The 14,758-nt window shown below is 47.6% G+C and overlaps 1 protein-coding gene across 6 annotated transcripts in view; it reads right to left on the bottom strand.

The window, feature by feature from the left end:
- The window catches only part of PAX2 (paired box 2), a 132,842-nt gene that overhangs the window by 106,436 nt on the left and 11,648 nt on the right, over positions 1-14,758 (bottom strand). For 2 of the 6 annotated variants that reach the window (XM_075130706.1, XM_048858390.2), the window contains exons 1-3: positions 13,246-13,923; positions 9,649-9,817; positions 8,295-8,492 (exon numbers count right to left, since the gene is read on the bottom strand). In XM_075130706.1, coding sequence (XP_074986807.1) covers positions 8,295-8,492; positions 9,649-9,817; positions 13,246-13,288 — 410 coding nt within the window. In that variant the 5' untranslated portion in view covers positions 13,289-13,923. Of the gene's footprint in view, positions 1-8,294; positions 8,493-9,648; positions 9,818-13,245; positions 13,926-14,758 lie in introns of those variants that run through there. The other 4 variants (XM_048858393.2, XM_048858391.2, XM_075130704.1 and 1 more) reach the window with 3 other exon arrangements.

Raw genomic sequence — 14,758 nt, 5'->3', positions numbered from 1 at the left:
AGCCCACAAATAATTGCAAGCATAAATTTCCTGGGTGCGAATGTTTCCAGGCATATTCTGAAGCACTTGGGTACCCTGTGATCTGATTTGCAGGTTGCAATCAGGAAGATGGCTGTCTACATGGTATGAAATGTGCTCCCAGATACTTGCACTGTGAAAATGGGAGGTTGCCTCTGAAAAATCGCTCCCTGTAGTGTTTTATCAGAGGTGCCATGGTATTTGCTGTTCTTCTTAAAGCCCCAGCTCCTGGGGTCAGTTGATTACATGAGATGCTCAGCTCTCAGTTTTTAAAAAATAGTGAGTTGCTAGCCCTTGTGGTTGCACAGGCCAGGTCTACGCTATAAACGTACATCGGCAAAACTAAATAGCTCAGGAAACCCCCACACCCTTTAGTGATACAGTTATATCAAGCTAACCCCTGGTGTACACAGCGCTATGCAGAGGGGAGGGCTTCCCCTGCCGACATAGCTAGCATCTTCACTGGCGCATTAGAGCAGGGCAACTGCAGTGTTTTAAGTGTAGACCTGGCCTGAGAGAAGCTGGAAAAAGTGACCCAAGTGTGACCCAACGGCTCTGAAACCAGAAGGCAAATAAAAACACCCCCCAAATGGATTATTATTATTTTTTAAACTCAGGATTTTTAAGCCACTCTCATGACTTTTGGGCCCTGACTCATGATTTCTGAGCACCTGGGCTTGACAAATCTGCCTGTAGATTGATAGCATATGACAAAGGAATTGGGGATGGGTGAGATCCCCTCTCCCGCCCCCGCATTCTAATCAGCTTTTTCAGTTTCAACAATGATGGATTGACAAAGCCAAGCAGAACCTTTCTGAGTAGCCCTAATCATCCATACTCTGGGTGGGGTCTTCTACAGCATTCATCCTTGGCCTAACTCAGCTCCTATTGATGTCAACTCCCATTGACCTCAGTGAGGGCACAGTTAGGCCGATGCTGAGCACTTATGTTTAAGTGGCCCCTCGCATCAAGAAGGATGCCCATGTACTTTGCTGACTGAACCCTGCCTGCCAGACCCTCAGATTGAGCACTGACACACCTCGTTTGGAGTCAATGCCAATTTAATTCAGGCCAAGATCTGGCCTAGTTTAAATGTTTTCAAAGTCAAGTCCTGGATTTTTTTTTTTGCTATAACATGAAAGTCATTTGATTAGATGGGGTTATGGAGAAGCAGGGGCTTTTCCATGTGTTTGCTACATGACTTCCTTTTGAATCAATCATATTATCCTATTGTAAAGGTTACAGATGGACTATTAAATCATCCAGTCCATTTCTCTAGCCAAGGCAGGAGTGTCCCCTACATTTTCTCTTGTTTTTATCCCATCTAGTTTTAAATATTCCTAAACAGTGAAGAATTCCTGTGAGAGACTATTCCACAGCCTAATAGATCTCACTACCAGGAAATTCCTTCCGCTACTAATTTAAATGTTTCCTTTCTTAATTTAATCCCTTTACTCCTAGTATACCACTTTGTACAAGCCTGAATACCTCCTTTTCTCCCTCAGAGGGTCTGAACCCTTCAGATATTTGCAGATCATTATCTTGTCCCCCTATTTATTTGTCTCTTAGCCAAGCTACTTATTACTTTACTCATTCCCCCAAAGTCAAATGAGTTTTTCGGATAACAGAGGTTCTGATAAATGAGGTTTGACGGCATAGGACTCATTCACCCAACACTGAAATGCAGCTGCCTCTAGGGTGTAGTACAGCAGCCATTCACCATACACAAAAACTTGCACAAGCTTAACTCACAACGACAATGCACTGTTGTTGCGAGTTAAGCTTGTGCAAGTTTTTGCATATAGCAAATGGCTGCTGTACTACACCCTAGTCCATCCTAGACTGAAAGGGTGGACTTTTAAAAGGCAAAAGGTACATGCAGTCTCTGAACATACAGCATTGCAGAGCAGGAAAGATAAATGCCAGGAGCTAAGATCTCTCCTGTCCAGCCCTTCATTGGGCCAGATAGGAAAATCAGAGGGAATATGATTAACTCAGTCCATGCATCACGATACAAACTGCCAATGGCCAGATGTGAGGAATACGACAAGTAATGGTGCCACAAGCAAAAATATACTCCTTTAACTGAAGCAACATTGTGTATGACCTCAGTTTTATGGGCCTGTCCTTTATTTGCAATGATGGAAAGGAGGTAACACTGGGTTTGTGTGTGACTAGGGGAATCTGGGTTTAACAGGAGGATGTAATGAAGTCCTACATGACCCAATCACATTCTCCGCTCAGTTGAAAGCAATTGGGAATAGGAGCTGCTCTCCCTGGGGTGGGAAATTGAATGGAAACCTGGTATCCAGCATTAGGTCAATGGGGAGATCATAAAAGGTGCCGGCCCCTTGCTGGGATCCAGAAAGAGTTACTTTTGTGTGTGAGGAGAAGTGCCAGATTAAGAGACCTGAGAGCCACGGCCCCTATTTATCCAGACAGCAGATACAGCATTAGGGCAAGCATTCCCCACCCCTGCCCTCCGTCACTGGATTACAAGAACCCACCTCGAGTCAGAGGCTTGTTCGTTGTACCTGGGCGGGTTAATCCCTGGCCGCTCTGCTAAAACAACCAAGAAAGTGGCAGATTAGCACCAGCTATGGCACTATGTTTATGTGATGTGGACTGCTGACTAGGAACTGGACTGAGAGGCACCAACTCGTTTAATATAGACCATCCAGTAGTTGTTACTTTCGGTCGTTATTGACCTCGCTCACATTACTGATGCTCTCAGCAATCCAGAGTCCTCAGAAAAATCATTATCCATCCTCCAGATTTCACATCTACTTAGCGGGATGAGGAAGGTGGCAGAGACTCCAGGACTCAGCCACAAGTGACAAAGATGGGTACGGGATTTTTTTGGGAAAACTCACAGATTGAATTACAAAAGTTGTGTCCTATAGAGGAAGAGAGAGATGGGTGTGTATAGAGATTAGACAGATAGATAAAATGATGGATGGACGGATGGATGGATGGATGAATGGATGGATGGATGGATCAATCCTTGACTGATGTAAATCGGCAGTGCTCCAGGATTGGATCTGTAATAATTCTACTTTGAGGTATATGGGATCTTTTAGGCAAAGACTGCTCAACAGTGGCTTACAAAGGTAACTAAGTATCTCATTTCCATTTTACAGAGGGTGAAACTAATGCACAGAGAGATGAAGTGATTTCCCCAAGATTACATATTGAGTCAGTGGCAGCTTCGGCAAGAGAATCAAAGTCTCCAGACATGAAATCCCCTGCTCCGATTGCTAGACAAGGCTGCCTGTGGACACTGATGGTTTATAGCCACATGCTCAATATTTCACAATTCAACAAACACAGTTCCAGGGATGATATCACCTGAATCAGTGTCTGTCTTTCCATTTGTATTTATAAAAGAACCTCATAAAAGGAGGCAGTGTGAAGATCTACACTAACTAGGAATCATTGGCCAATTATTAAATAACGTAACAGAAAACATTTTCCAAAACCAATCACATAATTCTAGAAGTGAACATATACTAGGGACACAGATTCTTGGGAGGGACTGAAAAAGCTTTATCCTGCCACCTAGCATGTGACAACCCAGCTGAGGTTTATCATGTCCAGCAAACTGCACACCCTGCTATACGAATCAGAGAAACACACAGTCCAAAGAGAAAAGGAGTACTTGTGGCACCTTAGAGACTAACCAATTTATTTGAGCATGAGCTTTCGTGAGCTACAGCTCACTTCATCAGAGTGTAACCATAAGCATGCAAACTGACTATAATATTATTCCACAAGCCTGTGACTCCTGCATTCCTCAGATAGGGATCATGCCTGTTTCTCCCAAACTGCAAATCTAACAGTACTGAAAGCTACCTCAGTAGCACTTTGTCTGTGGGCCGGGTCCACACTTGGGAGACTGTACAATATATTGAGTGTTAGAGGTAGGTAAAAAAATAATGCTTAGAATAGAATGGGGGTTGAATCCTTAACTACGGAACTCTGAACATGGTTCCATGATGTGCTGTTCCTACTAAAGCCCACAGCATAACTCGTACAGATCTCAGTGGGTTATCATAACATGCACAGCCTGGGTTCTTAAGGTTCTCCAAGAGCAGCAAAACAAAGCCAACACCCCTATTGACATCAGATAGCCTCGTCCCAGTGGGAAGTGATATCTGACACCCCAATTCATACTAGAAACGCCACTGTTCTGCTAACAGCAATGCGGACGCAAACCCAATTTAAATAGTCCATATTTAAGTGATCAGAGATAACCAGCCTGCTTCCATGTGATAATGGAAAATCTCTCTAGTCATCTGAGATCAACATTCATTGTTTGCTATGTTGATGGAATTAGAACTTTATGCCACTTAATTGCTTCTCAATGATACATATACAATATCTGACTTATAGGTATATAATACATTAAACCTGCACTAATTTATATTATTTAATATATGAAATGTGTACTGGAAATCTCCCATATTAGACAACCACCCATCTTGAGACTACCAATTGAAGTCTATTTTGTCCATTGACTAATGCATTGTGTATATTTATTCGCCACCGTTAACAGAAGACCACCAACTGGTAGGCAAATGATTTTTGCTGATGTCTTGAGGGTTACGATAGGTTTTTCAATATACTCTGTATGAAGAGCTAAAATACAGTGTTGCAGCATAGGGGTTACATCGGCACAAGTTTGGGATGATCGTGTTAGTCACAGGTGGCCCAGCCGAGAGTGAGTTATAAGTGTTGTCCCAAATGCATGCTGATCAAACTTTTACAGTCCAACATGTATTCTGTAGGTGCCACAAATTTAACAGAAAATCTATTTAAAACGGTTTTAGGAAGATTTTAAAAATTTCACATTGACTATTTTTTGTATCCTTGCACCTAGAAACTCATGTGCCTTTGTTAGTCTTAGTCCAGCTGTACAGAATTCAGAAAGAGCAAAATCAAAATGTAATTAATACATTTTCAGAACCTCTTAAAATGCCCTAGAATAGCTTTTTTTTAATACATACAAATGTCACACATGGCTTTAAAGTCTAATATATTTGGTCTTTCCAGAGACAAACGCTATTCTCATTTCCTGCTAGAAAACCGGGCTTCTGCCATTTCTGCAAAGATCTAATTTCTAGAGCCCCTAGACACTGGACTTTAAACTTGTCATTAGTGCACGTCTGAAAACTGCCCGCGGTGGACTTTGGGCCAATACAGTTTTGGGGGTAAATTCCACATTGCAGAGGAAATGAAATGTTTTTTGTGTCAGGCTGGTTTTAAGAAATGGCGTCTGTCTGAAGCCGCTCAGGGAGTTGGAATGTTAGAGTAAATCCAGGGAGGGCCAAATTGGTGATCAAAGAGCAGGTGAGGTGGACACAGGTGCATGATAAATGCAGTTTGTCACATGACTCGGCAATTTATCACACATATGCGATGTCTACATGATCTGGTTATTTCAAAATGTTTGTTTCGACAATGGAAGAGAATGAGAATTTGCATTTTAATTGTAAACGCAGTCCTGTCTCTTTCTACTATCTTCTCGGTGTTGTTCCCACTGAGTGAATGGTGAAACTTGCATTGTTAATGGCAGCAGGATTGGGCCCTTGTATTCTTTCTATTTCCTGTTCTGCTGTGGTTCTCTCACAACACACTGCTGTGTTCCTCCCCAGCACACATCCTAAAATGGTGCTTTTTGTATCATTGTCCGCAGCCATTAAAGGAATCATTTCCTTGCAAGTCTGGGATTCTGGGAGCCCCACACAAAGTTAATAGGTGAACAAGAAGGAGGTTGGGCCTGCATTATGAAAGAGATTGAAGAGAGTCTTAATCAGCAGAAACTGAAAAGATCCCATTCTTCCTTGGCAATCTCACACTGAAATATCACAGTGGTGAGAATTGGGGCATCACAGTTGGGCCTATCTGATATAATAATATTTACCATTTATAAATCAATATACATCCCCAAAGAGTTGTAGTTAGCTAACGAACAATGTCCCCGACCCCTCTGAGATATGTCAGTATTATTATCTTCATTTTAGAAGCGAGGATACTAAGGCACAGTAACATCAACGCAGCACAATAAATCAGCAGCAAAGGTATGATTAGACCTGGAAAGCATGTGGCTCTGGTCTTGTGCATGAATACGACACCGTGCGGCCCGCTGCAATGTGTTACTCTTCCCAAATAGGTTACAAGTCCCTGCCTTCAGTGGCTATTGGATGTCAATTTGCTTTTGGCTAGTTAACCCAGCATGAATGTTCCAGCTAAGCAGACTGCATCTTTGCTCCTCTCTGAAAGAATGTGCTGTTCCTTCAAAGAACCTAAAACCCTTCCTCTGGACTTCTGGGGCATTGGCTTAATTCCTTTCAGGGATATCTGGCTGTCCTTCCACAGCTGCCTTGTAAGGTGTCTGAATGTCAAACTCTTATTATTTCAATACCTGACTGAGAGAGTAACAGGGACCTGGAGGTTTTTTAGGAGGGTGTATAATTACTCGATCAGTATTATGTTACCCTGTTCATAACTTAATAACCATTTTAATACAGATGGCACACACAGGGATAATTTCCTGGGGTAGCCTAGCAGTATATTACAGAGACTGTGTGTCTGAGGGAATCTTCTTTAGCCAAGGTACATTCTACCAGCTAATTCTACCTGCTGTTTTCAAGATGATGTGGAATAATTCCATATCATTTGCAAAATATGTAAAGCTGTTTATATAGGATGTGAATTTGGGTTATATATGCTGCCTGGGTTATCAGACTTATTTTGATAAATCTCCCATGGATAGCACAAGACAAAAAATACTGTAGTGTTTCCCCAGTGTTTATTTTTCCTGATGTTGGTGTGAACATACAGGGTTTTTCAACATCCTGGCTACACCTAAGTGTAAATATACAGGCATATGCATGTATGCACTCACCAGATACTACCATGCTGGTCAGTGTGCATGTGTCTCTAAGGTATGTGTATATATACTCCATGTAGTGTGTGTATTTTTTTGAGTGTGTAGACTGTATATATATATATATATTATTCTATTGGAGTGGTATTTGTATCCGAGTGCATAAATGTGTATGTTTTTGTAAGTGCCTGACTATATGTGTTACAATATTTCTAATAGTGTGGCATATGTGTGGGTAAGTACCTACAGTCTTGTGTGTGTTTGTATCTTTGTGTTATTCTACCTGGGTCGGTGTGATATTTGTATATGCGCCTGTAAGTGTCTACCTGTGTGATGCCAATGTGTGACTCTCATGCATGTGTGTGTTGTTTATACATGATTATATGCATCACAACATCTTGCAGCATTCCCCATTTTGTCACCTGGAATATATCCTTTTTGCCACCAAAGAAGGGATTCTTTCCCTAAGGGGTGGGGAGGGGTGGGTGGTTTGTTTTACATCCATCCCGCTGCAATCAAAACTTCTGCAAGGGGCTGTGATCTGTGCAGGTTCGAAACAGCAGCTAGACGCCTCGTGGAGCTCTTCCCTGCCTTCGGAAGAGGCGTCCTTGCTGGCTTAGCAGCTGCCCCTGGGGGTGGGGGGAAGGAGCCTCGCATTTGGGAAGCTAAGTCTGTTTGTTTAAGATAAACAAACATTTGGTGGTTTAATGGCTCAGGAGTGCGGGCTGTGATTGTCTTTAGATATGGGCGCTTTTAATCTCACAGTCTTAATTACTGAAAACACTGGCATCCATTGACACGAGGCAAAGAGCGCTAGAGAAGCAGGACAGAAGGAAGGAAGGAAGTCTCCTGCCAGGTGCCTACCCTCGCACTCCCAGCCCTGCCATGCAACACCCCGCGACGCGCACTTTCACCCAGTCATTTCACCCAGCTCCCTGCCCAGCCGGTCCCCTCCGGCGGCCGCCCCCGCGCGCCGTCTCCGAGCAGGCTTCCAGCACCAGCAGGCCCCAGGAGCGGAAAGCCCCGGGCTGGGGGTTCGCCGCGGGGGCAGGAGCAGGGATGGGGCGCGCTGCCTCCAGGGACTAGCCCGATCACCCCGGGCCTGGGGGAGCGGGGAACTCCAGGGCCGCAGAGGCGGCGGGTGCCTTGGAGGGGGGAATGTTAGAGCCCCCCGGCCCGGGTAACCCGTAGGCGAAAGGAACTGGCTGGCTGCCGGCTGGGAGAGCTTTATGGGGGCCATAAAAGGGAAGTGGCCGTGGGGGGAGGGGAGCTGTGGGAAAGGTGGGTCGGGCTGGGCGCAGGGGAGCGGGGACTGGCCCGGGGGCAGCGAGCGCATGGCCGGCCCCTGGGGCAGGGCGCTGGGTGCCGGGCCGAGGGGCGCCCTTACCTGTTGATGGAGGAGACGCTGGGCACCGTGTCGTTGTCGCAGATGCCCTCGGCCAGGAGCCGGTCCCGGATCTCCCAGGCGAACATGGTCGGGTTTTGTCTCTTGTACTCGGCGATTTTATCCACTACTTTGGGGGTCGCCACTTTGGGCTTGGAGCCGCCGATCACGCCGGGCTTGATGCTGCCCGTCTCGTAATACCTGCTCCAGAGCAGAGCGCGGTCAGTGCCCGGGGCCTGCGCTCCCCTGCCCGAGCTCACCCGCACCTGGCCACCGGCTGCCATGCCATGTCCTCCCCACGGCCCGCGGCCCCGCGCCGCCCCCGCGCCCCGCAACTCTATCTGCCCTTGCTGCCGAGCGGAGCCTCCCCCGCCTGGGGCCTGGGGGCGCACGGCTTCGGGGCGCCATTGCCTGCCTCCTGGGCGGCTGCCCTGGGGCGGGGGGACCCGGACAGTGGAGGTGGGGCTGTGCCCTTGTGCGGCAGCGGGGTGTGCTGGGGAGCCCGGGGGCAGGGGAGGTGGGGCTGTGCCCTTGGGCAGCGGGGTGTGTTGTGGGGGGGGGGGAGGCGGCTCCTTTTTCCACCCGAACTCCAGGCCCAGCCAGCGATGGGGAAACAAAACGGAAACCGCCCCCCGGATAAAATCCAGAGGGATGGGGGCCAGTGAGGGGCCCAGGGACACAGCCGATCGCTGAGCTCACCCCCCCCCCCTTTTCGCTGATGTTTTCTCCTCCTTCCCTGCCCCCCCCATTCTCACCCCAGCCCTCATATTTTCTCTCCCCCGCTGGAAGGGCCTGGCTGTGCCGCAGGAGGCGGAGAGCGGTTTGCTTGGCCTGGGTGCGCAGCGGGGATTTCGGGGCTCCCCGCCCTCTCGGCTCATCTCTGGCCCTGGCACCCCCACGTCCCCGCATGGCCACTAGCTCGGCACGTTTTGGACACCGCTTGTGCAAAGGGCAGGTCGGAGGATGGCCGGGAGGTTCCGGCACAGGCAGCCTGTTTCCTGAACCCCAAGGCCGGGCTGAGGCAGGTTCCCCCACCCGAGCTGCCTCCCGGGAGATTTCACACCAAATTTGGTTGCGACCGTTTTTTTAAGGCTGCTCGGCAGAGTGGGGGTGGGGTGGGGATTTTTTCCCTTTTCTTTCCTACTCACAAAATGTTCCTGCTTCAGGTTATTTCCCAGGCAAAGGGGAGGGAGAGGTGGCTGGGTGTGGGGAGGGGGGCTGTTTGTCCTGCAAATTGCTCTTCTCCCCTTTCGGGCTGCGTGACAACCTGGGGGCGCAGAGGGGGACCCAGGGGGACGGGAGAGGAGGCAGTTTGGAGGAGGGGAGGGGATGCACCCGCTGCTCGCCCGAGCCTTACCTGCCCAAGATCTTGCTGACACAACCGTGGCTGACCCGCAGCTGCCTGGAGATGTCACAGGGTCGCACTCCCTGGTGAGCCAGCTCGACTATCCTTTGTCTCACCACGTCAGGTAGGGGCCTGCCGTTCACAAACACCCCCCCGAGCTGGTTCACTCCCCCATGCCCTGCTGGGGAGAGAGAATAAAAAACACAACAACCCACGCACCCCAGAAACAGACCGTTAGTCGGGGATAGTTAGCGACCCGCGGGCAACATCTCCAGTGACTAGCTATGAATGGAGGCGATGGAGGGGGAGAAGGGTGTGGGGAAGGACAAGAGAGAAAGCAAGAAAGCAAGCAAGAAAGAAAGAAAGAAAGAAAGACTCTTAAACACACCCTAACCCAGAGGAGTGAATTTCCTACGAATGTCACTTTCCTCTCTCCACACACCCAGCTACTTTCCTGCGGCGATTGTGCCCCTTTATTCCCAGGATCTCTGATGGAGCAGCAGAATGTCAGGGTCATTATTCTGGGGACCAGCATAGATCCCCAGGCTCGTGCCGGTTCGGCGAGTTGGGAAGAGATTTTCTCCCAAACGCTTGAGTTTCCCTTCTAGAGGCTCCAGGCAGAGCCCTCTTCCTGCAGCTGCTCCTTCCCCTCTCACTTCATTCCCATGCCATGATTTTCTATCACATTGCCTGCTGCTTTTATTTCCGCACCCCTCACCCCGGAGAATTTTTACCTGGTATAGCTCGTTTTCTCCATTTATTTTCGGATAGCTCTGAATTAAAGGTGAAAGGGAAAGAAAGAAAGAAAGAAAGAAAGAAAGAAAGAAAGAAAGAAAGAAAGAAAGAAAGAAAGAAAGAAAGAAAGAAAGAAAGCTGTCTTTGTGTCCCGCAAACGATTACAGTTTATATAAACAAAACCTCTCTCTCTCTCTCTCTCTCTCTCTCTCTCTCATAAGCTTTCGGTCTTTTAGGGGGGGAAAATCCGCCAGAAAAAAAAAACTCGCCTTGATTTTTTTTTTAAACAAGGATTCTGTTCAAGGGGAAATAAAAATTCCCCATTCGCCCCTCTTTAGAAAAAACCCCAGCTCGGTCTTCCATGGGGTGCCCGAGTTCCCTTTTTTCAGTAATCATTTGGATGAATACGGGAAGGATGGGGCTTTGCACCTGCTAAATGTTTCAGGCAGGAAGCGGCTGCCAGGAATGAGGAAATCTCTTCATTCGGATATTAGCAAAATACGAGCTGTATTTGTGACGCTCGCACCTAAGTGTGTGCGCGACAGCTCCAAATGCGCATTCGTAGATATGTGTGTGTGCCCATAAATATTTAGAGAAGGTATATCTTCATTTGCCACGATCCCTGGGTGTCTGTAGCGATAGAACTGGGGAGTGTGTGTCTACTGTGTTTAGAGCCTTCCTTTCACCCAGAGCTAACCTGCTGCAGAGATCTTCAGCTGGTTTTGCAGTTGGCTGAAAAATGATCTGTTTATATTTTTGCTGGGTTTTTTTTCTCTCCTGCTTTTGACACTGACTCATTGGTTCTGAACTTAGTGGGAACTCTCATTGCCCTGCGATCGATCCAAGTCCTTCTTCACAAACAGAGTTTTTTCATCTCTCACAACCGCCCCCCCCGTGCCCCCCATCAACACCCAAGAAACACCCTCCAAAATGCCATGAGCCTAACCCCGGGATGGTTTCTTTAGACCGCTCTTTTCGGCCCGATTAGATTTTTTTAAAACCCCTTTGTGAAAAAAAAATACTTGGGATTATTGGGTGGTGGTAGTGGGGCATTTCTTCCTGCCCTCCACCCCCGGGATCCTTTGGGTCTTTCAGGAATGGTGCGGGTGGGTTTTGTCTCCATGCGTCCAGACCACCTTTTGCACATGTTGCCTCTAAAGTTACAAGCCAGCCGTTTCTTCCACACCTCGCTGATAAATAATTCAAGGCACCTTGGATAACTCGCATTACAGAATATTAAAAGGCAGCAGATGCAAAAAAGATTAAAAAATTAATAATTCAAATTATTGCACCCAGTGGTTCCCCCCATCCCCGGGCTTGTTTTAGTTTAGATCGGTCCCTTTCAAACCTTATTTTCTCTCTATATATACACACACATCTGTCCCTTTGAACAGAACACAGTCTGGAGTCTGTATACATGTGTGAGCGCGTGAGGAAATCAGCGCTTATGTGTGTTATAATTGCCCGCTCATATACGGATTATATATAGGGCCCAAACTGAATCACGCTTTCTTTTCAAAATTCGGCAGCAAAAATAAAACGTTCTCAGATCTGCCTGGGTTTTCTTTAAATCATCCGCTGGGTTGTGAAATATTTTTATCGATTAAATACATTTTCCAAATTAAATTAAATGCAAAGGTATTGCAATCAATTAAAAAGAAAGCCGCCGCCGTGCAAACAAAATATTTCCAAACGCTGGGCGTATTTTCAGTGAATATACTTGGGAAACAATATTTTTTCCCCTAACAAAATCGCTCAGAAAGAACAATTTTGAAAAAGAAATAAAGGTGCATCCAACCCTCTTCGTGGGCTTTATATGTTTGCTCTTTTTCTTCTTGCAAATCATTTTTTAAAACCCCAGATATTGTACTGTGTATCCTTTAAATATTGGGTTATTTTTAACAGCTGGCAGGGCAGCGTCTTGAAAAGTTTCGCCGTGGAAAGTTACAAATTGTTCTTAATTATTCATTTCCTGACTCAGTATGGTCTCTAGCTCAGATTTTTATTTTTACTTCTGTCTTTTTAAATCCCTGAATTATTTTCCCTGCCTGCGGTTAGCTCAAATGAATTGCAATTTCATTATTACAATAATTGTCATGGGTTGTTGTTTTTTCCTTTCCCCCCTCCTTTGATTGAAATGAGATTCTAGACTGAAAACATATCAGAAATCCACTTTCTTGTATGTCAATAATGCATTTAAAATGCACCCGAGGGATCTGGTAAATAAATAAATTAAAAAGAAAAAGAGGGGGATTGTGACTTCTTAATAACCCTCGAAAATGCCGGATTTCCAAACAATATAATTGTCCTCTTTCTTCCTCTAAATCATCCTTAAAACAAACAATCACCTTCCCAGTCATTTAAAAATGACATTTACCCCCTCTTCAGTTTAAAGGACAAAAAATGGCAGGGAGAACTGTGGTTCCACACATATATATGTATTAAAATTTTAAAAAATAAAGCTTTGACCCACGTCGCAGAATAAAATATAAACGATCGAAAATACAAGTGGACACACGCGTCGGAATCAACTACTCCCCCTCGGAGGCACAAATTTGCAAAGTGGATTTGGAGCAAGACCTGATTTTGTTGTTGTTGTTGTTCCCGTTCACACACACACTAATTCCCTCCAGTAAGTTTGGGGGGTTCCCAGGCTCCGGGATCCCCTTTGGTGGGGATCTTAGCCCCGAAGGAGATAGGGAGCATCTGTGGCCGGTGATGGCAAAGCAAGGCAGGGGTTTCGGAGCCCACCTTGGCTGGGGGAGGCGGCAGACGGCTGGGAGGATGGCCTGGAAAGAGGATCAGGTGAGGAAGAAGGGTTGGGGAAGGAGGCATGGAGGGATGCAGGAGAAGGAGCTGGGCTCCGGTACTCACGGTGCATTGCTGAGAAGGGGTCTGCCTTGCAGTGCATATCCATGGGGAGGCAAAGGAAGGGGAAGAAGTCGGCTGAAGCCGCCGTGTCGCCTCTAAAACTCAACTTCAAGACTTAGGGGAGAAAACAAAAAAGCAGCCAGCAGGGCGAGGGGAGGCGGGGGGCGGGCGCTCGGCCCTGCCCGGGGAGCGGAGAACTTTCCGGGGGCCGTGGACGGGGAGCTGGCTCGAGCTGGGGCAGAGCAAGCGGAGCCTGATGGTTCTGGTCAGCAGGGTCCCAGCGGGCAGCGAGAGGCAGCGGCCGGGGGGCAGGTGGATGTCATGGCTGGAGCGCTCGGGTCAGATCATCCCTGGCAGCCGGGTCAGCAAGGGGCTGGAGGCTTGGGCGCGTCTGAAGCAAGGTGAGGATGATGATGGTGGTGGTGAAGCAGCAGCGGCAGAGGATGATGCGGCTTCCTTCCTCTTCCTCCGCCAAGTCTGGGGCTAGTTCATTTAAGTTCAAAGTGGAGTAGAAATCCCCGGGATCTCTGAGCACCGGCAGCCCCCTCCCTGCGTCCCCTCGCCTCCTTCTGCTCCCCAGGCAGAGGGTCCCGCTCCTGGCAGACTTTCTGGCAAGGTGGGATGTGTTTGCGAGGAGCTTTGGCTGGAGAATGGAGCCTCCTCTCCCCGCGTGTGTCTCTCTAAAAGCTGCAAAGCCCCCTCCAGATCTCTCCCCCCCCACCCCCCACCCCCACCCCTCCTCGCCCTCCCCCTTTGCCGGGAGATGGATGACTTGTCAGACAAAGGCAATAGATTCCAACACTCTCTGATTCGCCAGCGCGCGGAGACGGAGCCCGGGCGAGGAGGTCCGTGCTTCTGTCACTCGGGCAGAGGAGAGGGGGAGGGGGGAGTGCCGGGGCGCTGGGGGGCGGGGAGGGGGGGGACAAAACTACAGAGAAAAACGAAACTAGCGGATAAGACAAACTCCAGATAAGGGCTGCAGCGGGGACGGGGATCAGAAATTGAGGGGACACGGGAGGGTGCGCTGAGCTTAAACTGCCTGATTCCCTGCTTTGTTTCCGGCGCCTCCAACTCCCCTATTTAAGCACATTCTCTCCCCCACGCATACACGGCGCTTATCAGTTTCATCGGCCTTTTTTCTTTTTCTTTTTTCTTTCTTTCTTTCTTTTTTTCTTTTTCTTTTTTCTTTTCTTTTTCTTTTTTTTGCACCCTCACCCGCCGATGAAAGTGCTTTCCGCCTTCCGGATCCAGGAGATCTCTCGAGCTGAAGCGGCTGGGATTTGATCCACATCAAAGCTTTCTCGGTGTTTAACTTCAAAAAAACCACACACACACAAACCCACAAAAAAACCTGCTGTAGTATCGCTTTGAAGTGGCATATTTGGGACTGAGAGATGACAAATCCGGGGGTTACAAAGTTTCTCTGGTTTTGCGCGCGCGCGTCTCAAAATAAGGAAAATAAAACAATCCCGAGTCTCCCCCCACCCCACTATTTGTTTATTTTTTTTTCCTTTCA

The sequence above is a fragment of the Caretta caretta genome, chromosome 7, assembly GCF_965140235.1.
Source record: "Caretta caretta isolate rCarCar2 chromosome 7, rCarCar1.hap1, whole genome shotgun sequence".
NCBI lineage: Eukaryota > Metazoa > Chordata > Testudines > Cheloniidae > Caretta > Caretta caretta.
The sequence above is the reverse complement of the archived record's forward strand: the minus strand, read 5'-3'. Positions and strand labels throughout refer to the sequence as shown.